Below are 23,823 nucleotides of genomic sequence, written 5' to 3'. Positions count from 1 at the left end.
ATGAAGATAGTGTTAGAGCAGCTTTTTTACAGCAATGGAGTTGACGGCATTGGATGAGAGTCAGCTGGAGGAGACTGGCAGCCAGAGGTGTTACTCTGGATTTACACCAGGAAAGCTGAGATCGGAATGTTGCCCACTGTTTAAACAATGAAAGTAGATTCCTGTTGATGCATCACAGAGAAGCATTTTGCTCTAAAGATGTCTGCCCTGGGGATTTACTCTGATTTCAGCCATCATTGGCCAGACAGCACCATAGCTGCAGCAGTCCAAACCTTTAGCATAGATGGGGGTAAATAGCTACAAGCCGTGACTTGCACCAGTGCAGTTTAATCCTGGTTTCTTGCAAACCATAAGCTACACAGGTAACACCACTGTTTGCACCTGTCTATATTAGTAGGTTGCATCAGTGCAGCTACACTGGTGGCCAGAATCGTGACAAACTCCCAGTGTAGACAAGGCCTCTGTCTCATGGCTTGAGACATCCCACGCTTGTTTATGGCTAAGGAGGCGTGACTGGAAGTGCGGGGGGGGCGGGCAGTTGTTCGGGGCAGTCCTTCTTCTATTTGGTCACTACTCCTCCTGCTGTGTCTTGCTCACTTCAAATCCTAATGTACAGCAAGCAATTACTACACAAAGTATTATGACTCCAGAGTAAGAATATGCAGCAGGAACAAAGAGAAATTAGCTCTGTCCATGGAAATAGGTATTTAGACTATTTCTAAAATGTGTGTGTCACATGATAGATTGTCATGAAAGGTTAGCGGAGTAGATAATTTGGCACTTCTTGAAGTGGATTTTTGACCGAACTTACTATAATTGCTCCATTCACTGGTGGAGAGTTCACCTGTCCAAAGTATGTGGTGCCCTTTTTAATTTTAAATGTCTACCAAAGCTGTAGCACAAGTACAATGGAATAAACTTTGATTGTATGGAGGGGTATCTTTCATGCTGAGTGTAGTCTAAAATGAGACAAATACTGGCAGCAGATTGACTGACTGTGCAGGCAAATTTGGCACCCAGTATGCCCTCAAATAGTTCACATGCTGCTTTGATAATTGGGTGCTGTTTTTCATATTTCTGTTTAGAGAGTGTGCTTGATCTTTTTTCCAGCTGGACTTGCACCTGAGACAGGTGAAAGGGACCTAGGTGTCAGATCTCAACTAGATGGGGCCACTGATGAGTAAAGTACACCCCTCCCTTCAATACTGCACTTCATTATCAGCACTGGTATGAGATGGGTCTGAGATATTGAGCCAATATATAGCCAATTTACAACACAATCCTCCTGAAATATATACATGCTTTCTACCCTACAAAGGATGTAGACCTTTGATATTATGGCCCAAATTCTATAAATTTATTTTGGTTTATGTAAATTTTCAGCCAAGTTATGGAAGCTCAGTTGAGGGGTATGTATATGCACTTCTACATAACTTTGCCAGAACTAAGCTTCCATATTTGTGCTAGAAATCTGCAGCACAAAACCAGTTGCAGGAATAAATTCATGCTTGCAAAATTTTGTCCCATAATATAAAAAATTACTTATCTTTATAAGATGGACTGGCAACAAAAAGAACTTCATTTGGAAAGCTTTTAGATAAGACATATGAAAGCTTCTCTCCCCTACTCCCTTCCTCCCCACCTCCCATGACTCACTCTCAGGGTAAGTCTTTGTATATCAAGTCCAATCTGGAATTAATTTGTATTGCCAAGATACACACCTGAAAAGCTGGGTAAATAAAAAACAAGCTGACAGACCCAGAATTATGGAGTCATAGCTAGCACTACTGAAATAAGTTAACTAGTGGTTTCCATTTCTTCTCTAAGACTTAAGCTGCGTGGATCTCTGTCACCAGAAAGATGGTAACATAACAAAAATCAGTGGAATAAAAAGGACTTTACTGTTCCTCATTCCTAAATTTTCCAAAATACTACTTTTCACTTTTTCCAAACCTTGCTCTAATGCAAGAAGTGAGGGGACTTACTAAAATAACATGTCACAAAGCTAGTTTGAGATGCTGCACTCAGATCTGTTGCGTGCATCCTAAAATTCTGTTTTCATGGCATTCATCAATGCATAATTCATCCCAAGGCATGTTAGGTCATGTGCTTCCTTGTATCTAGCACTAGATTTGGGGCAACTCTTGGGAAAGAACCGATGCTTGATCTGATGGCTAAATTTCCGCGTACAGAATGTAGGAAGGAGGGATTGATAGACTGTATAGTAGCATTTAGCACAGAGAGTTTGGTAATGCCTTATGGAAGGCAGGAGCAAATGCCAGCGTAAGTGGCTGATTGGCATCCAGAAGGTGTGGGAGCAAAGTCTCGGCTGCTGGTGTATATTATCTCTACTGACTTACACCACCTGAGAAGCTGGCTGTTGCAGGGTGTAAAAACACATTGTCCCCCAGAACTAAATTTCATTTTCAGAAATGGACCTATTTCATTCCTCTGTAGAAATCTTTTGCCTGGGGCTCTAAAAGCAGCAGAAATCCTGATGAGATAAATAGACCATTATGTTCCCTTTCTTCATTTAACTCTAGTGCCTAGGGTGGCCTTTGGGTACCGGCTCTGATAAATAATATCAGTATTAAACTTTACAGTGTAACTTTTAATCCTGCTGCCTGGGGGGCTGTGCATCCTGTTCAGTGATACCCCATGCAATTCCATTGAAATCAAGGGAAATACCTAAGTGACTGAAACCAGTGTGTGGTCCTTGACTTCTGGTGGTGAAAGGTGCTGGACAGAGTGTCCTGCAGGCTATAGCTCTGTATTAATTCCACATGACTGCCTCAACAGGGGCCATGGCAGTGTAAGGTGTGTCATGCTTGCCCCACTAGTATGTTTCGATCGTGAAGGACCGCTTCCGCTCTCCATTGTCTGTTCAGCCGTTGGTCCCTCTGCTAAGATTGTCAACAAGATGGTGGGTTTTGCCGTTTTGTTTTTGTTTTTTTTTCTTGTCAAGAGGTGAGAATACCACTCATTCTACACAACCCACCATTACACACTGTAATGACTTTCACTCCCTGTTGACCTAAGGCAGGTTTGAATTGTTGACATGGAGGATTTTACCATTCTCAATTCCCTTGGGCCATCCAGGCATATTCGCTTTGCTTTAACCATCGCCTTCTGTGCTGACTTTTTCTTCTTTCATTTAGACGGGTGAATCCTCTCAAACAGAAACAGTCTCGGAAGAAAACAAGAGCTTGATGTGGATTCTGTTGAAACAGCTGCGGCCTGGCATGGACTTGTCCCGAGTGGTTCTGCCCACCTTCATCCTGGAGCCACGTTCTTTCCTCAACAAACTCTCTGATTATTACTACCATGCTGACCTACTTTCCCAGTAAGCACCACTTACGACAGGCTTAGCAGGGATGTATTTCCCAGCTGTGTGAACATGTGTGCGAACATTAATGTGGTTCTGGCTGGGCCATTTGTACATTTGAGAAGTCTCCCAAATAATGCATGAGTCTCTAGTTTGATCTGTGTAGCTGTAAATTAGTTCAGGAATCAACATCAGTGACCTTTAAAAACAGACTGTTCCCAGTGCAAACCAGGGATGTAGGGGGAAGTAAGGAGTATAGGGAAACTCTAGACAAAACTTCCTATGCACCCTTCCCTCAAGAATGGGCTGGAATGGACAGAGATGCTGTTACTTATTATAAGCCTGCAATAACAGTACTACTCCGCCTTCTAGTGTACCTTTGGAAAGAGATTTGTAGGACAGAGTTTACAGGAGAATATGTTTAAGCAAACCTGCCACCACCTGAAACCAACATAATTAGTGGCACTTGGAGATAAATAGGGGTTCTTCTAACTCCATTGAACTGAGTAGTTTTTTGGAGGGCAGAGTGGAAAACACTAAATATTTTACCTCTTGAATGGGCATGCTTGGTATGTTGTAACAAATTGAAAATATGCAATATTCATATATAACATCACATGGATGGCTTGTGCTTTATTATTCTGTTGCCTTCAGCTTTTCTTAAAATCCCAGGGCGTTTTCAAGCTTATTTGTCGAGATCCAGTTACACCGTTTGTAAGATGCAGCTTGCTAGGTGATTGTGTTTACCCTGGCTATTACTGATGGCTAGCTGAACCTCAGGAAGGTTGGAGGTTTTATTCAGATAGGCATCTTGAAGTCTGGATGTTGCTTCTCAGTAGACTTCCAGTTCTGTATCAGGTTGGAAATACACTGAGGAACGGAAATACACTGAGGAAAGTTTCATCACATGATCACTTCCTGTCCGTCTAAAGCTGGGAAGATTTAAAGGGGTCAGGCAAGAGCTAAACTTCTGATTCTCCAAAGAAGTTAGAGGTGTTGGTTGGTTTTCCAGCAATAGGACTGGACCAGTTACTATCTTATGACCTCTGCACAATTTCAGATCAAGTGGCAACCCTAAGCCAGATTATTGCCCTAAAAATGAGATTATTGCGTTGGGATTTTTAGTCGGGCACGTACCTGCCAGTCACTTCCAAGAAGTCCCACAGTTTGTGTGTTTGACTTGTGTACATCACTAAGAAACCAGTATCCACTAGGTGATGTACTTTCTCCTTCAATAGAAGCACCACAATGTTTGTCAAGACATGTAGCCCTGGTTCATCACTGTATTACTTCACTTTTATGCTGGTGCAATGCTGAAAAATCAATGGCATTAGACTGGAGTCACACAGTGGTGAATCAGACATGTAAACAGTACAAAAATTGTTTTGAGTAAACATCCCGTGTCCCATCTCCTACAGAGCTGCACTCGAAGAAGATCCATACAGTCGAATCAAGCAAGTTTTGAGATGGTATTTGTCAGGCTTTTATAAGAAGCCAAAGGTAAGACATTGCGTAAACATTCAGACTTATTGCTTGTATAGTTTTGGATTTATTTTTTTGCCTTTCTCTTGATAATTCATTTATCCTTTTATTGTTCTTACCATTTTACTAATTTAAAACCGAAATTACATGGGGAATGGGGGGCCTGGCAATAGCAGCAGTTTATCAGAAATGGGCTCAGATCTCTTGCACTGGACAAAGGAAGCTAGGGCTGGTCGTGTGCCACAGAGAACACTCTGTTAATTGTTAATTGGGGTCAACACTTCTTATGGTGCAATATCAGGAGTCTTTTCTCGTCACAAGTTCAAACAACATATTACTAGATCTCTATATCTGCATGTATCTGCTGTGTGTAGTAATAACAATGTAACTGTTTTGTAACTTTTTTCATCAGTAGATTTCAGTGTCCAAGTTAGCAGAGGCTGTAGATCAGTCTGTGGATCAAGTGGAAGTGGTTTGAGTAGACAGAGGGTGAGAGTCAGATGTGCTGGGGTTCTGTCACTGACTTTGCCATTTGTTTTGCTGTAGAACCTTGGGGAAGTCACTTGATAGCTCTTTCTGTTCTTCCCTCATTTGTAAGATTGGATAATCAATTTTCCTTGGTAGTAACTTTTAGGTCCTGGGGCCATGTCCATACCAAGAAGAACACAGCTCCCAGGCATGGCATTCCATGCTGTAATATTCCCATAGCTGTGTGTGCATGAGATTTGTGTCTTTATTTTACAGGGAATAAAAAAGCCATATAACCCCATTTTGGGAGAGACCTTTCGCTGCTGTTGGTTTCACCCACAAACAAACAGTCACACGTTTTACATCGCGGAACAGGTAAATAACTTGGTTTGCAATCCGGACTTTTGTAAGCACAAGAACTGCTTGAACCGATGTGTGAGCAACAGTGTTTCTTACTCCTTCTCTGAGACTGAGTTTTTTGCACAGGGATATAGAATAGGTTATGGCCATAAATTAGTCTTTTTTTTTTTTTCCCCCCCTCCAGATTTCTTTAGCTTGACATTTGCTTCACCATACGCTTTTTAGAGTTTCTCACGGCTAAAATCCTTCTATACTGCTTGTTAATATGATGAGTGGAACTGGAAAAAGAACAAGTTGTAATGGGGATCTAGTTTGTGGCACTAGAGGCTCAGAAATGTAAACCAGGGCCAGGCTGCTGCCATTCAAACAGTAGAAGTTCAACATGTAACCTTCCAGGCTGTTTAATAAAGCCTCTTTTCCTGCCTGCCACATTGCTCACTTCTGATTGATGGAATACTATTCAAGTTAGTGTGGTTTGTGTCTACACAGAGTATGAATCACCAGGGCTGCCCAGAGATTCAGGGGGCCTGGGCAAAGCAATTTCAGGGGCCCCTTCCCTAAAAAAAGTTGCAATACTATAGAATACTATATTCTTGTGGGGGGCCCTGCAGGGCCTGGGGCAAATTGCCCCATTTGCCTCCACCGCGCTCTGGGCAGCCCTGTGAATCACATTGGCTCAAATTCTACACTGATTTACTCCAGCCCAGCCCCATTGACATCAGCAGATGTAAATGGAGGGAACTGGCCCTTTATTCTTCATGGATGAAAGACAGTCAGTATGGGAGTGATTTAGCTCTGTAGGATATAGGCTTCTAGGCTGTCCCAACCCTCCCCCCCAAAAAAGGGGGGAGGGGAAAAAAGAGCTTCCAAAGGGTTTTGAATCCCCAATCGAACTGGGCATCTAAATCCCCTAACTTGCTTTAAATTTTAATTTTTTTTCTCTACTTAATTGAAGCATTTTCTCATACATAAGAACTAAATCAAAATTCAAATCTCTAACCTTTTGCTACTACGTGCCTGTTATGGAAGTTATTTAGACAATGGCATGAATACACAAGAAAAAAACCTCAGTGTTCTGAATTGTGTTAGAGTGCATAGCTGCACTATTTCCAATTGCCCACTTCATTTTCAGTGGTCTCCTGCAACGTATGTGAACCCCTTATGCTTAACAATCTGTTTCACCTTGAGTTTAACTTGGATGCTCAGGTTACCTTCTCCATACCTGAGGAAGAGCACTGTGACACTTAAAAGCTTGTCCCTTCCACCAACATAAATTGGTCCAATAAATATTCTCTTACGTACCTTGCCTCTTTCATATCCTGGGACCAACATGGCTATAAAACTGCAAACAGCATTATTTCTAGGCGTTTTGGAGCAGAGGGGGCATACATTTTAAAATCTAGAATTTAAAGTAATGTCATGTACTACATCTGTCTCTGAGACGCCCTGCCAAATTTTGTGGTCCTGTGATCATACTTGCCTATTCTACAAATATTTCTTCTTTGCTGGTGATATGAAAGACTTGCACAAACAGGGAGAAACTACTAGACACGCAAGGTCAGATTTTCAAAAGCATTCAGCACATTGGATGCTGACTGCTTTGAAAATCTGGCTGTGAGTGTTATAATGGGAGCTGCTGGGTGCTGAGCTCTCTTGCAAATATCTTGCACTACACCCATTAAAAATCTGGCCCACACTGATCTTGCATACAAAACGTAGAGAAACAAAATAGAGGGAGAAATATTTTCCCCCATCTCTCATTTGTAGTCCTCCATGGGATTACTTGGAGCGCTGCTCCATTAATCAGCTAGATAAGTACATGAAGCACTTCTTCCTTCAGGCCCATGGACTACGTAAGAATTTCTTTTAAAGCCCTAAAGAATTGTTTGTAGCTCTAGAGCCACAGTTTGGGTATCATTGCTTTAGATTCACTAGGTGTAGTGGGAGGGCGATAATACGGTAGGAACCTCCTCCTTCTCACCACAAGCCAAAAAAGAATGCTAATTCTTCCCTAGGGCAGATCAGAGAGTCCCAAGAATGTGCCTGTTCTAGACATCCAGTTTAAAATGTCCATCTGCAAACACTCACTGTTGCATCATTTAAAGCTGAATAGAATGCAGAGAGCGCTGTTAATGATGGAGGAAGCTGAGAGTTTTACTTCTTTCCTTGTAGGTATCTCATCACCCACCAGTTTCAGCCTTTCACGTCAGTAATAGGAAGGATGGTTTCTGCATTTCTGGCAGCATTCTAGCCAAGTCTAAGTTTTATGGTAAGATATCAAACCCAAACACCCTTCAGGTTACATGCTGGTGTCTTTTGCTTCCTCTGATGGACTTCTTACTCGTGCCAGTGTACAGTGAAGATTAAGAGCAGAGAAAATGCCCAGTTAAAGTCTATGTCGACATTTTAAGCTATGCTGCTATCAGAGCTCCACTGGATTTTCCAGTTACCTCCTCTAAGCAGGGCAAGATGGATACTTTCTGGGGAACCTGTCATCTACAAAAACAGATGTTCTATGGTATCTCTCTTGGCAAAAATCATTCAGTTGTGTTGCCCACACAGGGAACAATAGGCAGAAGTCTGAATTCTGCTCTGTCACACACATGACGACCCCATTTGCTTCAGCAAGCTTGTACATGTAAAGTGAGTACAGAACTTAGCCCACAACACACTACTTCGCAACTCAAATGATTCTTCAAGACGAGACTGGCAGTGAGATCGCAACTGAGAGTTTTTCACATCTGCATTTTTCAAATAGAGCTGTAGGACTGTAAGGGTCTGATTTCTCCAGAATTTAAGGTTCTTAGGGATTTGTGGGTGCTCAATTGTGCACTTGCTTTACATGTGCAATTACCGTGATTGTACTCACAAATCAGGCTTTTTACATATACCCATTAGTGCACACAAAATACATGACTTGTGTACACGTGTAAATACACAACTGATTCTGATCTCAACTTTCTAAGAGTGGGGCCCTAAAGTTCTACTACAGATTTGCAGATATTCATATGTAAAAGCACACTGCTACTTTGGGGCCTAAAGATAATGCAATTATTTAAACTAGTTTGTCATTTGACACAACATCCATCAAGTAGTTACACTGGCTGGAATTTGTGACCAGTCACTGCTGTCCTTACAGTGTTTATGGCAGGTTTGTTCAGGATCATACATAATTAGAAGAACTTGTATAATAGACTTTGGAAAAAATCCACTGAGCTCTAAATGACATAAGAACATAGGAATTGCCTTACCACATCAGACCAACAGTCTACCAAGTGCAGCTTCCTCTCTCTGGCAGTAGCTAGTACCTGTTGCTTCAAAGCAAGGTGCAAGAATCTCTGTAGTGGAGTATTTTAAAACAGGTTTCCACTCCCATTAATTAGTGGCTGGTTTATGCCCTGAATCGATAGGTTTTATTTATTTCATTTAATTAGTGATCCTACATTAAATTGAAGTCTCATTTGTAAGAACTGGAAAATGAGTGAATTAGCTTAGACGTTTGTTTTACAAATATTCTTGTATGCTAACCTGTACTCCTATATCTATAGGTAACTCACTTTCTGCGTTATTGGATGGGAAAGCCAAGCTTACATTTCTAAACAGGGATGAAGACTATATCATTACGATGCCATATGCCCATTGTAAAGGTAGGATGTGAACTGAGTTCAAATATTACGTCGGAAGAAAGCATGCAGAATAATATTATGGGATCCTAACGACTCTGGGTTCAGTTCTGTAGTAGTTCTGCTCTCTCACGTGTCCCACGTGAAGTCAGTGGACGCTAAATGCATTGATCATTCTAGCAATCAAGTCCTGTACTGGTGACAGGATTACACAACACTCATTTGTTAGAGGTATGGCAACTCTCACTAAAGTAATTTTGAAGTTGCCAGGCATAGCTAAGGGCAGAATTAGTCTGTTGCATGTTTCTGTCAACACTGTGCAGAAATTAGTGCACATGACATATTCTGCATTACTATTTGTGAGGTGACAATGAACAATTTCTCTTTTTACACTTCCTGGCTTTTAAGTATTTATCGTTGAAATTTTGATGTTAAAATACAAAGCGTAAATTAATGCCTTTCTCTGCCTCTTTAAGAAAGACTTGAGGATTTTTTTATTATTATTTATTAATGTCTCTACTTATTTCACCCTGAATCCATTTTTCTGTTGCTGAATGTTTGTGAAATTGGAATTCCATAGTACAATAGCGGCCCAAACCCACAGTGAAGTTATATTGTGTGTAAATAGTATGGATCAGAGAAGAGCCACGAGAAAGATTAAAGGATTAGAAAACATGCTTTACAGTGATAGACTCAAGGAGCTCCATCTATTTAGCTTAACAAAAAGAAGGGGAAGGGGTGACTTGATTGCTTTCTGTAAGCATTTACATGAGGAACAAATATTTAATAATGGGCTCTTCAATCTAGCAGAGAAAGATATATCATAATCTAATGGCTGGAAGGTGAAGCTAGACAAATTCAGACTGTAAAAAAACATAAATTTTTAACAGCGAGAGTAAGTAACAATTGGAACAATTTACCAAAGGGTTGTGGTGGGATTCTCTCAGTCACAATTTTACAGTCAGACTTGGATGTTTTTCTAGATCTGCTTTAGGAATTATTCAGGAGAAATTCTGTGGCCTGTGTTATGGAGGGGTGAGACTAGATGAGCACAAGGATCCCTTCTGGCCTTGGAATCTATGAATTTATAAGAATATCTGCATTTAGAAACCAGCCCATTGCCTCTGCAAACATCACATCCTATTTTTTTGTTTTAGGAATTTTATACGGTACCATGACAATGGAACTTGGAGGGAAAGTTACTATTGAATGTGAGAGAAGCAACCACAGGGCAGAGCTGGAGTTCAAACTAAAGGTAATAGACATAATGCCCTTGATCTGTCTCAGGCCCTCCGGTTCTTTCTTATCAGTGCCAGACATCTGGGAATCACACAAAGAATCTTATCATGGGAAGTTCCTAGTGAGGGAAGAAGTGTATTCTTGTGATTTAAGGCACAGGGCCAGCAGTCAGGAGACTTGGGTTTTCCATCCAATTCTGTCACTGATTTGCTGTGTGACTTGGGTCAAGTTACTTAGGGTACTTCTACATTGCAGCTGGGACAGTGCTTCCCAGTGCAGGCCAGCAGCATGTCTAACATGCTAACCATAGCAGTGCAGTAGCAGCAGCATGGGTATTCAGGCATTTAGCCTGAGCTGCTGCTCTGTGCTGCCACAGTTACGCGGCTGGTTTTAGCGTGTGCGCTCAGGCAGAGCTAGAGCATGTATGTCTTCCCATGCTGGGAAGCACACTCCCTGCTGAAGTGTAGCCATACCCCTAGGGCCAGATTTTTAGACCCTGGATTCTGTTTTTGTGGGTGCAGTTATTTGTACTTGCAGTTTAAGTCACCTGTGATGTCAAAGTTTGTGGCTTGCAGGCAACACTGGGGACTTTTGTAGGCATCCTAACACAAGTGTCAAGTATCAGAGGGGTAGCCGTGTTAGTCTGAATCTGTAAAAGCAGCAGAGAATCCTGTGGCACCTTATAGACTAACAGACATTTTGGATCATGAGCTTTCGTGGGTGAATACCCACTTCGTCAGATGAATGTAGTGGAAATTTCCAAGGGCAGGTATATATATATGCTAGCAAGCAAGCTAGAGATAATTGAAGTGGACACAATCAGATATTAGGAATGGCAGTATACAACAACCTGTAGGAGAGCACTTTCAACCTCCCTGGCCACACTATAGCAGACCTTAAGTGGCCATCCTGCAGCAAAAAACTTCAGGATCAGACTTCAAAGAGAAACTGCTGAGCTTCAATTCATCGCAAATTGACACAATCAGCTCAGGGGTGAAACAAAGACTGTGAATGGCTTGCCCACTACAGAACCAGTTTCTCCTCCCTTGTTATCACACCTCAAACTGCTAGAACAGGCCCATCCTCCTGATTGAACTAACTCGTTATCTCAGCTTGCTTGCTAGCATATATATAACTGCCCGGAATTTCACTACTTCATCTGACGAAGTGGGTATTCACCCACGAAAGCTCATGATCCAAAACTTCTGTTAGTCTATAAGGTGCCACAGGATTCTCTGCTGCTAACACAAGTGGGCATTCAGAAAGGATTAAAGGAGAGGGTGGTGGCCTGTCAAGTTTCAGGGACACTGAAATCACTTTTAAAAAAAGCATCAGTTCATTTCCTATTCTGATGAGCAATCTCTGCCTAGCTGCAAACTAAATACAAAGGATTAGAATTGTGATGGCAGCAAGTCTCGCAAGGTGGGGTAGATCCCTTAGGGCAGAGCTGGTGCATTGTTACAGATTTCCAGCGAATGTTAAATCCATTGCAAATTCTTCCTGGGGGATTCTGCAGGGAAGGATGATGTTTTACTGTTTTTTCAACTTGTATTTGCAGTGAACTGTGTAGCTATGCTGCTTCCTCAAATACTTTTTCAGCAGTGGGGCTGCCATGGGGTTTCAAACCAGTGGGTTTTGCATCAGTCCCATGGAAAGACTGAAGTTAATTAAAATCTTTCCATTGACTTCAGTGGGCTTTGCATCAGGCACTCTACGTATAAAATTGAACTCCAAGTAACTGATGTAACTTAATGCTTATGACCCGGAAATGATTCAGTGTGTAAGTAGACCCTGCCTTTACTGGCTTAAAAATTGTCTGCCATGGCCCAAATCTGGTTTGGGGAGGTCACTGTAACTTGCTTGTCAGATATTTACATATACTATACTATGGCTATTTCTTAGAGCCTTAGCCACATTTGCAATAGACTTATGAGTAATTAAAGATGTGATTCGTGCCCTTGTTAATTTGGGTGCTTGCCTGTTCTCTGGTGGATCACATATGTTCGTTCCTGCCATACTAATTACCAAAGAATCCTTTTTCATGGATGATGCCGCAATGATTGTTTTACAGTATAAAATAATCCTGTGCAGCTCCAACTTGCAAACAGTGTTGAAAAGCAGCAGTTAGAACTGATGAAGAACTGCCATTGGGTGGTGGAAATTGAGCAGCTGGTCACTCTGTTGCCTTCATTTCCTGTGTTAACTGGGTGCAATGCAAAAGAATTTTCTATTGTTCTAAAGAATCTCTGGAAATACCCTTTTTGCATTACCCACATAAGCCTTGTCTACACTGAGGATTTGCGCCTATTACAGTCATTGGTGGCCAGACACTGGTATAGTTGCTCTGGTTCAAAACCCTGTTATAAATGGAGAAAACCACTATTTGTATTGCTGCTGTTTACATCTGCTTGACACCAGGCTTAAGCTGCACTGTTGCAAATTTAATATTGGAGGAGTTTACTCGGTCTGCACTAGGAATTTGCAGTGGGGGGTGAAGCTAGACTAGGCTGTAGACACCAATGGATGAAATTGGGGCAAATTCCCGGCATAGACATTGTTGGATGTTGTTATATCTGAAAGTCTGTCCCTCTTCCCTTTGTGTCTGCTGCAGTGACTTCAGTATCCGAGGCAGATAAGATGGGGCTCACTGGTAAATGTATAAATGCCGGAATTCTTGTCTTTCCTCCCAGTGACACAAGAAATCTAGCAAGTTTTCAGCTTTGTTCTTACATACTATTTGTTTTTTGGCTCTCCTCCAGTTTTATCCAGACAGATTGTATTTTTTTCCCCCTCAACAGCCCTTCTTTGGTGGCAGCACAAGCATTAATCAAATCTCTGGGAAGATTAAATCAGGAGAAGAAGTGTTAGCAAGCCTTGATGGACACTGGGTAATACATCTTAATCTGCACTGCTAACTTTTTTTTTTTTTTTTTTTTTTTTTTTTTAAATAACTGTGTGTGGTCATGGGGAGGAGGGAGGATTACAGTTTGAAAACTTTGAGAGCATTTTGTTGTTTTTCTCATTGTTTGAAATGGAGCCTGGTTCCAAACTAACATCTTTCCCTTACCCCACATGATTCATAGTTAACAGCGGAGGATGGATTTCAATGGGACATAAAACAGAGGTCCTGACTACCTCTGGTAACCTAGTCAGGCTTCAGTGCAGGTGACTATAGTCTGAGTACCTGGACTTCTAGGAGCCCATTGGAGTCTTTCCAGTGACTACAGTGATCTTTGGATCAGCTCAGAGCAGATATTGATGGCAGCAGACAAGAGCCGGCAAATTGCCAGCCCTAAACCAATCAGGATACTTGTCTGGCCTCCATTACCACGATCTCTGAATGCCTCACAATCTTTAATGCATTTATCCTCACCACACCTCTCTGAGGTAGGGTAGTGCTACTATCCGCATGTCACAGATGGGAAACTGAGGGAGAGAGAGACTGACTTGGCAATGGTCACGCCAGAGTCTGTAGAGGAATTGATCCCAGATTGCCAGAGACCTAGGCTAGCACCCCAACCACTGGACCATCCTTCCCCTCAAATGCAATGTTAAGCAGTATTTGAAATTTAGTCCGAATGTATTCGTTCTTCACCATGGGGCAGGGGGTGTGTTTTCAATTCCAACTCTAATCACCACTATGTGCGCCTCTGCAATTTTGAGTAGTGCTGGATTATAGATTATTCTCCATGCTGTTTTTTTCTGTGAATGCTGTTGATTACATTACATAACACAGTCATGCTGTCCTAGAATCTAGTGCCATCCACTTGCATGCTGCTCGGCTTCCTGCATTTGTAATTGGGTTTTGTCAACCCTGAAACAATTTGTTCCTCCCTTGCCTTTTGCAAGGAACAATTTGCACAATGTGTTATGTAAACTCCATGGCTTCAAAAGAACAAATCTGCAAAATGCCCTTTGGTTTTGGGTGCTGTGTGTGTGTTGGGGGTGGCATGGGGGGAGGGGATGTTTATTGTTCAGGAAATAAAAATATCAGCCTATTCTCCGAGCTCTGCCTGCTTTCCTCCAGCATTATGCAAAATCTGTCTCTTGTCCATCCACCTCATAATTTAAAGGAGCCACTGCTGATTCCATGCTTTGGAGCACAATCCCCAGGAGACAAGGAGAGGAGCTGGTTCTGGGTGAAGAAGCAAATCCCAAAGCTTCCCTAGGCTCTGGGGTATGATGTACACGTGGAAGCTGTCAGTACCTGCCACATGTTAGAAGATATGCCCACCTGTTTTTTTTAATGGACTTGTAGATACAGATCTTATAAACCTGCCATTCAGACTGTTAGTGCCTGCCTTCTCCAAGCTCCACAACTGGAGAGTATCTTGGGGATCTATTATCCTGACTTGGGACCAACTCCTCTGGTCTTCCCTGACCAGGGAATTGGTTCCCAGACTGAGATCTTGTCTCACCTGAGAAGGGTTATGGAAGGGGTTAGGGTTCTGGAAGGAATCTGAAGGTGAGGAGGAGGCTGGGGGAGTTAGCGTGGGGTGAAAGAAGAACTGTAAGTGACAGACAGTGGCTGGAAGCTTTGCATAAGGTGGGAATGAAACTGAGCCTAGGAGATCGGTTATAGGTGTACCAAGGTCCATTGCATGGGAAGAAGAGCAGCTGGGAGGCAGGTAGATGATCATGATGGGTGAAATAACTGTCCATGATCTAAACATGGCTTGGACAATATTCATACCATGTTCAGATGGCTGAATGGCATCAACCTTCATACTGTTGAGCAAATCCAGTAATATATAATTCACTCCAGCCTAGTGGATGTCAGGCTGTTCACTATATGCTGTGTAAAGTATCCATCTGGTTCATTTTGGTTGGGGTGTTGCTTTGTCTGTAGGCAGGCCTACGAAGCCACTTTGTTAAGCAGAGAGACTAAGACCTACCTAATAAGTCTCTAAGCGGTGGAGCTCTATTAGTAGTTAGTTGCCAAATAAATTGACAGCAAATGTGGATGAAAGGCTGGTGGTGGCATTTGAAGAACAGAATCCCCCTTTCACATGGTGCATTTCCCTTTTCTATGAAAATTGCACTGTGTGGTTTTGTAGTCCTCTGCTGTTCAACTTTCTTGGGGTTTCAGCAGTGATGGTAGGGAGAAAGTGTTGGTAAGGAAGAGGAGGAAGTTGCTTGATGTTGAGCTTTGGCTCCTGTAATTGTGTTCAGATACTAAACTGAGGGGGGCCATGTTTGCACCTATTTTGTGGGGATGAACATATGGGTCAGCTGGTGAATGTGGTTCCTTTTCTTTTGCCCTCTGATGACCTCAGCCAGTGTTTCTTATTTTCAGTAAACTCCCTGCTCCACTTGGATAGTTTTCTGAAAACATTTAGTGAACCTGTCTGGAGACAGGGAGGGAACCGATCTTTGAACTAACTCCCGCTCCCCAGCCTGGCACCAATCTTCTGCCAATGTTCCTCAGGATTATTTGCCTGTGTGTTCCTGCAGTCACTAAACCTTGCCTTTCATTTTCCCTCTCAGGATGGGGAAGTGTATTTAAATGACCTGAAAAATGGGAACACTGAAATATTCTGGAACCCAACCAGTGAAGTGCGGAGGCAGAGACTGAAACGCCACATTGTGCTATTTGAAGAGCAAACAGACTTTGAATCAGAGAGGTGGGTAGGTTGCTGGAAACCAGCCTGCTCAGTGCTGGGCTTTCTGCTGGTCTTCATTCAGCTGGAACTAAATAAGAGGGCCCTGAGACTCCAGCAAGATGCTGGAAGGATTATGTCCTTGCTTAACCTGTGCATATTTCCCTGCTGTATGTTGTCTTTTCCTTGTGTATTAGCAATGATGTATTATTTCTGAGAAGTATTAATGATAGCATGACCAAGTTGTAGATTTCAGAAATGATAGAGGCCACTCTTTTTTGTCAAGTAAAATAAGATAATTTTTTCAGGACCCCAGAGAACATGAAAAGAAATCTGTTATAACCACTGGAACTGAATACCAAAGGATAGGATAGATTCTTCATCTGGAGTTCTTTAAATCAAGTTTGGATAGTGTTCTGTTGTTTTTTTTTGTTTTTTTGTTTTTTTAAAGAAGTGCTCTGCTTCAGCCACAAATTATTAGACTGGAGACAGGAATATCTGGCCTCCTGCATAAAACAGGCCATAGAATTTCACACAGACTGTGTGATCACAATGGCCCCTTCTGGCTTTGAAAATCTAAGAGACATTAGATGCGTAAGCCCCAAAATCATCAATTGACCTCCACCAATGAGGCACCATTTTTCATCCAAAACCCAGCATTTAACATGCTGATCAGGAAACTGCCTACCTGAATTACACAGGCAAATGTACCTCTGCATACATAAATACAGGGGCAGCATGCAAATGAATGCCCCTATGCACTTTGCAGGCACGTTAGGAAATGCCATCTGTACATCGAGGCCTCCATTGCAATGGAATATCTGTGAAATGAAAGTACTGTACCAATAAGGTCCACACGTGCCGCTTATATTTAATGCTATAAATACTGAATAAATAAAGCTGACTTCAAAAGAACATAGACTTTTACAAAAAATAATTGTGAAAGATAATTTGCCTGCACCCCAAAACAAAGAAAATATCTCAGAATTTGGAGCAGATAGTTTGTAGTTTTTATTTACCAGGGTATCATCAAAGCTGCCTAGCTGGCTGACTCCCTTCAGCATGCCAAAGGCTAATGTGTGCAACATGTTGTATTTGGGGGCCAAGAGCAATGGCTGTTATGGTGGTGGCTTCATGAATGAATTACAGTCTAATACTGAATCAGCTATTCATCCCACAGCCCTGAATATCACCTGCCCATGTGAAAGCTTTGCAGTCCGTGACATGTATGCTGTTGTGCAGCAGAGTATGAAAAGCCCCAGATTGTGTAGAATCTGCAGCTCTCTGAGCGGATGGAGAAAACTGGCCTTGTCACAAAATTCACTTTTCCTGCTGCTTCTGAGCCTCAGAATAAAGGCATGAAGGCCCAGATTTTTAAAACTATTTAGGTGCTGCCATGACTGTCAACTCCCAGGAGCCTAAATCTCTTCCTAAAATGAAGTTAGGCAATGCTGACCGCACTGGTGCCTAAATAGCTTTAAAAATCTGGGCCTAACTCTTCACTACATTGATGTGTAGTGCAGTTACACCAGTAATACTCTGGTATAACAGAGTGGAGACCATGGTTCAAAACCTAATTTTTGCAAGACATCAAAAGGCTGAGACTATTGGACATAGGGTCACACCTATTACTATTCATATTATAGTGGTGCTTAGCTGGGCCGGCTCCAGCTTTTTTGCCGCCCCAAGCAGTGAAGCGCAAAAAAACAATAATAAAAATCCGATTGACAGCAGCTCAAAGAGGAAGAGAGGGACTGAGGGACCCACTACCAAAGACCCGGATGTGCCGCCCCTTTCTATTGGCCGCCCCAAGCGCTTGTTTCCTCCGCTAGTGCCTGGAGCCGGCCCTGGTGCCTAGAGGCCCCATTGCCCTGTACAACTGCACTATACAAATGCAGAGTGTGAGAGAGTCTCTGCGCCAAAGGCGCACAGAGATGAAATGATTTGCCCAAGGTTGGACAGCAGGTTAGTGGTCAAACCAGGAGTAGAACCCTGGTCTTCTAGCTCCCAGGTCAGTACCGTACCCACTCTACTCTGTTACTGTTACCTGCAGTGACTGCAATATGCTCCCTAACAAGAAAAACAAGGTAGAGGGTACAGCTGCTCACCTCTCCACTGATGTCATTCCCTGCTCTTTGTGCTTTAAACTTGCTTCTTATTGCTATCTCTTTGTCTGGTTCAGATCTAAGTCTGGACGTTCTTTTCTCTGAGATCAGAAGACTGGGCAGTTTTCCCTGTAAAAGGTTCTAAAAAGCTGGAGGCCATTTCCTTTTCTCACTGACTTATTGGAACACGAGTAATTAGAACAATGCCATCTTCCCATCTCAGCTGCTGGGAGTCCTAGGATACAGGGAGACTTTGATCTGTAACTCAGCAAGAGCAATGCACCTTGTACTTCTAGTCACTCCTAAGAGCAGCAAAGAGTCCTGTGGCACCTTGTAGACTAACAGATGTATTGGAGCATGAGCTTTCATGGGTGAATACCCACTTCGTCGGATGCATGTAGTGGAAATTTCCAGAGGCACATATAAATATGCAGGCAAGAAGCAGGCTAGAGATAACGAGGTTAGTTCAGTCAGAGAGGAGGAGGCCCTCTTCTAGTAGTTGAGGTGTGAACATCAAAGAGAAACTGCTGAGCTTCGGTTCATCTGCAAATTTGACACCTTCAGCTCAGGATTAAACAAAGACCGTGAATGGCTTGCCAACTACAAAAGCAGTTTCTCCTCCCTTGGTGTTCACACCTCAGCTGCTAGAAAAGGCCCTCATCCTCCCTGATTGAACTAACCTCGTTATCTCTAGCCTGCTTCTTGCCTGCATATTTATACGTGCCTCTGGAAATTTCCAGTACATGCGTCCGACGAAGTGGGTATTCACCCACAAAAGCTCATGCTCCAAAACGTCTGTTAGTCTGTAAGGTGCCACAGGACTCTTTGCTGCTTTTACAGATCCAGACTAACATGGCTACCCCTCTGATACTAGTTACTCTAAGGAATACTTATATGTTCGTTGGAAAGCTTGCTGTGCAAATATTCTGTACAAATGAGCAGACCACCCCAGCACCTCTTCTTGGCCAGTGTCAAACAGAAATCTAGAATTCAGAGAGTGAAACCCAGGGCTGAGTTGCCACTGACAGGCAGAATGGTCCCAGGGATGAAACACTAGGCTGGGGACGCTGGAGTCCTGGATTCATTTCCTGGCTCTGCTACTGACCTGCTCGGTGACTTTGGGCAGGTCACTTCCTCTTTCTCTGCCTCCAGCTCTTTGTCTAGTCTATTTAGATTATGAGCTCTGTGGGGCAGGTAGTGTCTCTTCCTAAATGTTGTTGTGTACATCACCTTGCTCACTGAGGACCCAGACAAAGGCCCTGATCCAATAAAACCTTGAGGAATGTTTGTTGTTTAGCTAATCTGGTGCAAACGCATCAATCCCTGAGGTGGACCCTTGTAATTGAGCAGCTTCTAGCAGACAGACAACTGGCATCTTTCAGCTGTGTGCTGCTCTGTCTCTGCTGAATCCTGGGTGCTCTAACCATAGGATTCGGATTCCAAGAGTTCTGCCTTATGTTCCCCCTCCTGTCCACAGAATTCTAAGGATGCTCACATCTTCCTCATGATTGTCTGAAAGCCCTACTTGCTCTCAATACAGCATATGAACTGCACATCAAGCAGCAAATAGAAAACCTAACACTGCACATCTGTCTAGTCCAGGTGTTTGCAATGTACCATCACCTGTGTAACTGAGGACAGTTCCAGAAAACAGATGCTGTCATTTGAGGATCTCGGGGAGCTTTACAAACATAAGTTAAAGAACTTAGTTTAAAATAGACTCATCTCAGAAGATGAGGCCATGTCTATACTAGAAAGTTTGGTGACAAGAACTTTTTGCTAGCTTACAGCTGCCACTGTTGCTAAAATGGTGGCGCACCTGCGCGCTTGGCTGCTTTTGTTGGTCTTGCATGTCCTCGTAGTAAGAGCTTGTGTTGACCAAAAAAACCCAACAGAACAATGGGTAGCTTCACATATTGCACCTGCCCTGGAAGCCTCTAGGCCAATTTTTGTGCTTGTAGAATCACTCTCCTGCATGTGTATGTGTAGTTTTAAAACAAACAAACCAAAATTTTCACTCCCCTGTTGCTATGTGAAAGACCCACACAGAAAGGAAACAGTAAAAGTCTAATCACTAGATTATTCCCTGCCATTTTTGTATGGCTAAACTATTATCTGTCTGACCAGAGTGTGTTAAGTCTTATTCAGCCCTTTACTAATGTTTGTTTCAAGCTTAGAGTACAACAGAATTATTTATTAGATTCCAGTGGAAAGAGAGGCACAATTTGACTTGTGTTTCCAAGGTGAAGAGAATAATGTGGGAGGGCAGGGAGATGTCAATAAAACATCAAGAGCCAAATCTTGTATGTTAGAAGCCCTCTGCACAGGAAAATATATGCATGCAATTACACACCTACATTTGTGCCTTCAGTTTATGGTGTTTGCAAGTATGAATCAGTGAATTACATATTTGTCTATTTAGACCATTTACATAGACATTTTCATGTGTGAATATCCAATTTGCATATACAGTTGCAGTCCTCTTCATGTGCATTTTTCCCCACAAGAGCTCCTAGAATTTAGTCTTGGTTGCAAGGCTGCTCTGTCTCAAATCTCCGTCTCCTAGGCTTAAATGGTTAAAAGGGCCAGTTCAGCAAAAGGTTTTCCTTTTTACTATGGTCACCTTTTAAACTTACCACTGGCCTCAGACAACTATGCATTACTACCGTACTACGCATTACTGCCATCTTCAGTGTTCAGGTGATCTTACCTGAGGAGAAGATGGCCAGTTCTTAAGGTGGTCATTATATGCTGTATTCATTTTCATTCTCCTGACAAAAGTCCATTTTAAGCCAAAGCTCAGGCTGACTAAACCTATTATAATTCTCCTAGCGCCTCTCAGTGGACTAGACAAATATTTTTAAAGCTCCAGCTGTCTGAGGTGTGGTGCTGGTTTTGAGGCAGTTGTATTTGATTCCCTGTTTGTTTCTAGACTCTGGCAGCATGTAACAAGTGCAATAAACAAAGGAGATCAACACAAAGCAACTCAGGAGAAATTTGTGTTGGAAGAAGAGCAGAGGAACGCTTCACGGGAGCGAAAGGAGAATGGCACAGAGTGGAAGCCGCTGCTCTTCCGACACGATGCTGCTACCAATGAATGGCACTACAAATACGAAGAGTGAGTGACTCGAAGCATGTGTAGTGATCCATGTGGCTATAATGGTTAAGTGCAGACATTGCTTCTTGGGGTCCAGTCAGAAATAGAAGGTGCTACATGCATACAGCATACACTGGCCTGCTGCGCTTCTATCTGATGCTTGGGAACCTGGTCCTGCTCTTGACCAGATTGCACCTTCCCAGCACCATGACTGGGCAACCTTCCTCCTGAGTTCTCCCCAGTGAGTACTTGAATGTTCAGTCCTTTAAAATGAAAGTAGATAGATCAGTGGAATATCTCCTGTGTATTGGTACAAATCGAGGCCAGACCGGTAGTGAGGAGAAGGTGTGTTTACCAGCTGCAGGAGGTTCAGCAGCTTCTGTGATCTCAGTTGTCAGTCTCCTGAAGACACAGCCATATTGCAAAACCCCCACCACAATTGATTCTCATGAGCACCTTTGTTAGCAGCCTTGGCAAAGAAAAGAAACCAAGGACTCAGAACCTGAAGACTTCCCTGTCTTCCTGCTCTAGGTTTTGTCAAAGTTAGACTCAGGACTCAGTTTGTCAGACCACTCTTGTTTTGTTAGCACAGTGCTCTGCTAATAACACCCAGATAATGTGAGCACCATGCAAGACACACACTATCTTATTTATACAAATAAAAGGGGGAGCACTTAACAAGATAACAAAGGAAGCAGAATCTGATAAGTTTACCTGGGCTAGCCATGCATACCTTATTTCCTTACTATTACTGATCTTCTGTTAATATTTTGCCATTAGCACCCTTCTTTATGCCTAATGTTTCTTTTCCCGGCACCTGTATTTCAACATTTCTTATTTCTGCTTAAAGGTACATACACATTTCTTTAATCTATTCTTATTTTTACAATATAATTCATTTTGCTTTCACAGTTTGTTACCTCTGTGTCTGGCTCAGGGCTGAGACACACAGATGAGCCAGGATGGAAGCAATTTCTGTTCATAAATGCCTAATTGCCCCTACCCTGGTTCTGTGGGCACACCAGTTAAGCCCATGGCTAAATATTTGCTCCTGTGTGTTTGGAATTCATGCATTGCTTTTAATAAACCTGCAGCCGTTCTGTGTTTTAATATTTTCTTTTTGCTTCCAAAGTTTAAGGCCCTGGGACCCTTTAAATGACATTGCCCAGTTTGAGAAAGATGGGATACTACAAACCATGGAGAGGCACCTATCCACAAGGATGTCGTCCCACAAAACCATGTGTATAAACAACCAAGTTATACGACACAAGGTAACTAGCACTCAGCCAGACAGCCCCTCTCTGGGAAGTATTTTTATTTGGGTCTTCCTTCATATACCTGTATTTCTTTGATCAAGTGCTCAGCTTTGATTTGCCATGTTTTCTTAGACACCACAAAATCCAAGGGCTCCCTCTGACATTAGAGGCTTGTTTCTCTGGCTGTACTTTGCCTCTGATAATTCCCTGGTGCCTTCTCCAGGTGCTAATCTGCTAATATTTTTTGGTAAGAGGCTGGCTGGGTGAGTTCCTGTTTGAAGGATCATTGTAATTGTGCTGGGATTTGTTGTAATACTAACTACATGCTAGGACACCTAGATCCTGAAATAGGTAACACTTACTTAAATCTAAAATAAAATCAGAATCCTTGATTGACACTGTGTGATTTGTATTAGATAATATCTTCCCCACTACCAATTTTGAAACCTTGGATTCTTTTCTTATGTTGAGTGATGAATGGGGTTGAACTGAACTTCACTGTTCAATATTTACAAAGGACTTTTTTTAGGCTGGATGTGATCTCGGGGTCTGAGCAGAGGACTGAGGCTCTGGAACTCAAATTTAATCCTGACCTATCACTCACTTCCTTCTGGACAAGCCTAGCAATCTGTCTGTCCACTTCCCCCATTTGTAAAAGGGAACAATACCTACCTCCCTGCTTTATTCTTGTTAGTTTTTTATGGTTTATAAAGTACTTCTGAAATGTGAAGTGCTATATAGAAGTGCTAAATACTAGTTAGATACAGCCTATACCAAAATCCTGAATCTGGATCTTGATACATAGCTCACGCCTTTTTATAATGGCCTGATCTGAACACCTCTGAAATTTGGGGAAGTTTAGATTTAGATCGGGATTTCAAACTCTGTGTTCACTAGTGTCTGGCTATTTAGCTTTGGTTCTCCTATTCTAGAGAGATGAGGTAGAATTTTTGAAAGCTTGTGGGAAATGAGAACACAAGTACCTGTGACTCCTAATGGACTTGTGCTCCTAAAATCTCTTTGGTGCCTTTTGAAAATCTCCCTCATGAGATTTGGATCCAGATCTAGGCTATTGGTGTGGGCTCATCCCTGTTATGCACTAGTAACATAATTCAGAGCCAGCAAGAGAACCACAGAATTCAGGAGGCCAAATTCATCCCTGGTAAAAGCCTGTTGAAGTTACACCAGAGGATGAATTTTGCCTGCTGGATTTTGTGGTTACTGAAAAATCTTAGCTTTGGGGAATCTTTTTTTTTTGGGGGGGGGGG

General features: G+C 42.4%; 1 protein-coding gene across 2 annotated transcripts in view; it reads left to right on the top strand.

Annotated features, from left to right (window-relative positions):
- OSBPL5 (oxysterol binding protein like 5) overlaps positions 1-23,823 on the top strand; it is a 208,714-nt gene that overhangs the window by 180,004 nt on the left and 4,887 nt on the right. For both annotated transcript variants that reach the window (XM_032765512.2, XM_032765511.2), the window contains exons 10-19: positions 3,159-3,343; positions 4,744-4,825; positions 5,552-5,650; positions 7,808-7,904; positions 9,184-9,282; positions 10,416-10,513; positions 13,296-13,385; positions 15,985-16,121; positions 21,135-21,320; positions 22,432-22,570. In XM_032765512.2, coding sequence (XP_032621403.1) covers positions 3,159-3,343; positions 4,744-4,825; positions 5,552-5,650; positions 7,808-7,904; positions 9,184-9,282; positions 10,416-10,513; positions 13,296-13,385; positions 15,985-16,121; positions 21,135-21,320; positions 22,432-22,570 — 1,212 coding nt within the window. The remainder of the gene's footprint in view (positions 1-3,158; positions 3,344-4,743; positions 4,826-5,551; positions 5,651-7,807; positions 7,905-9,183; positions 9,283-10,415; positions 10,514-13,295; positions 13,386-15,984; positions 16,122-21,134; positions 21,321-22,431; positions 22,571-23,823) is intronic.

This window comes from Chelonoidis abingdonii, chromosome 4, assembly GCF_003597395.2.
Source record: "Chelonoidis abingdonii isolate Lonesome George chromosome 4, CheloAbing_2.0, whole genome shotgun sequence".
NCBI classification, from domain to species: Eukaryota; Metazoa; Chordata; order Testudines; family Testudinidae; genus Chelonoidis; species Chelonoidis abingdonii.
This window is presented reverse-complemented; position numbering and strand designations above follow the sequence as displayed.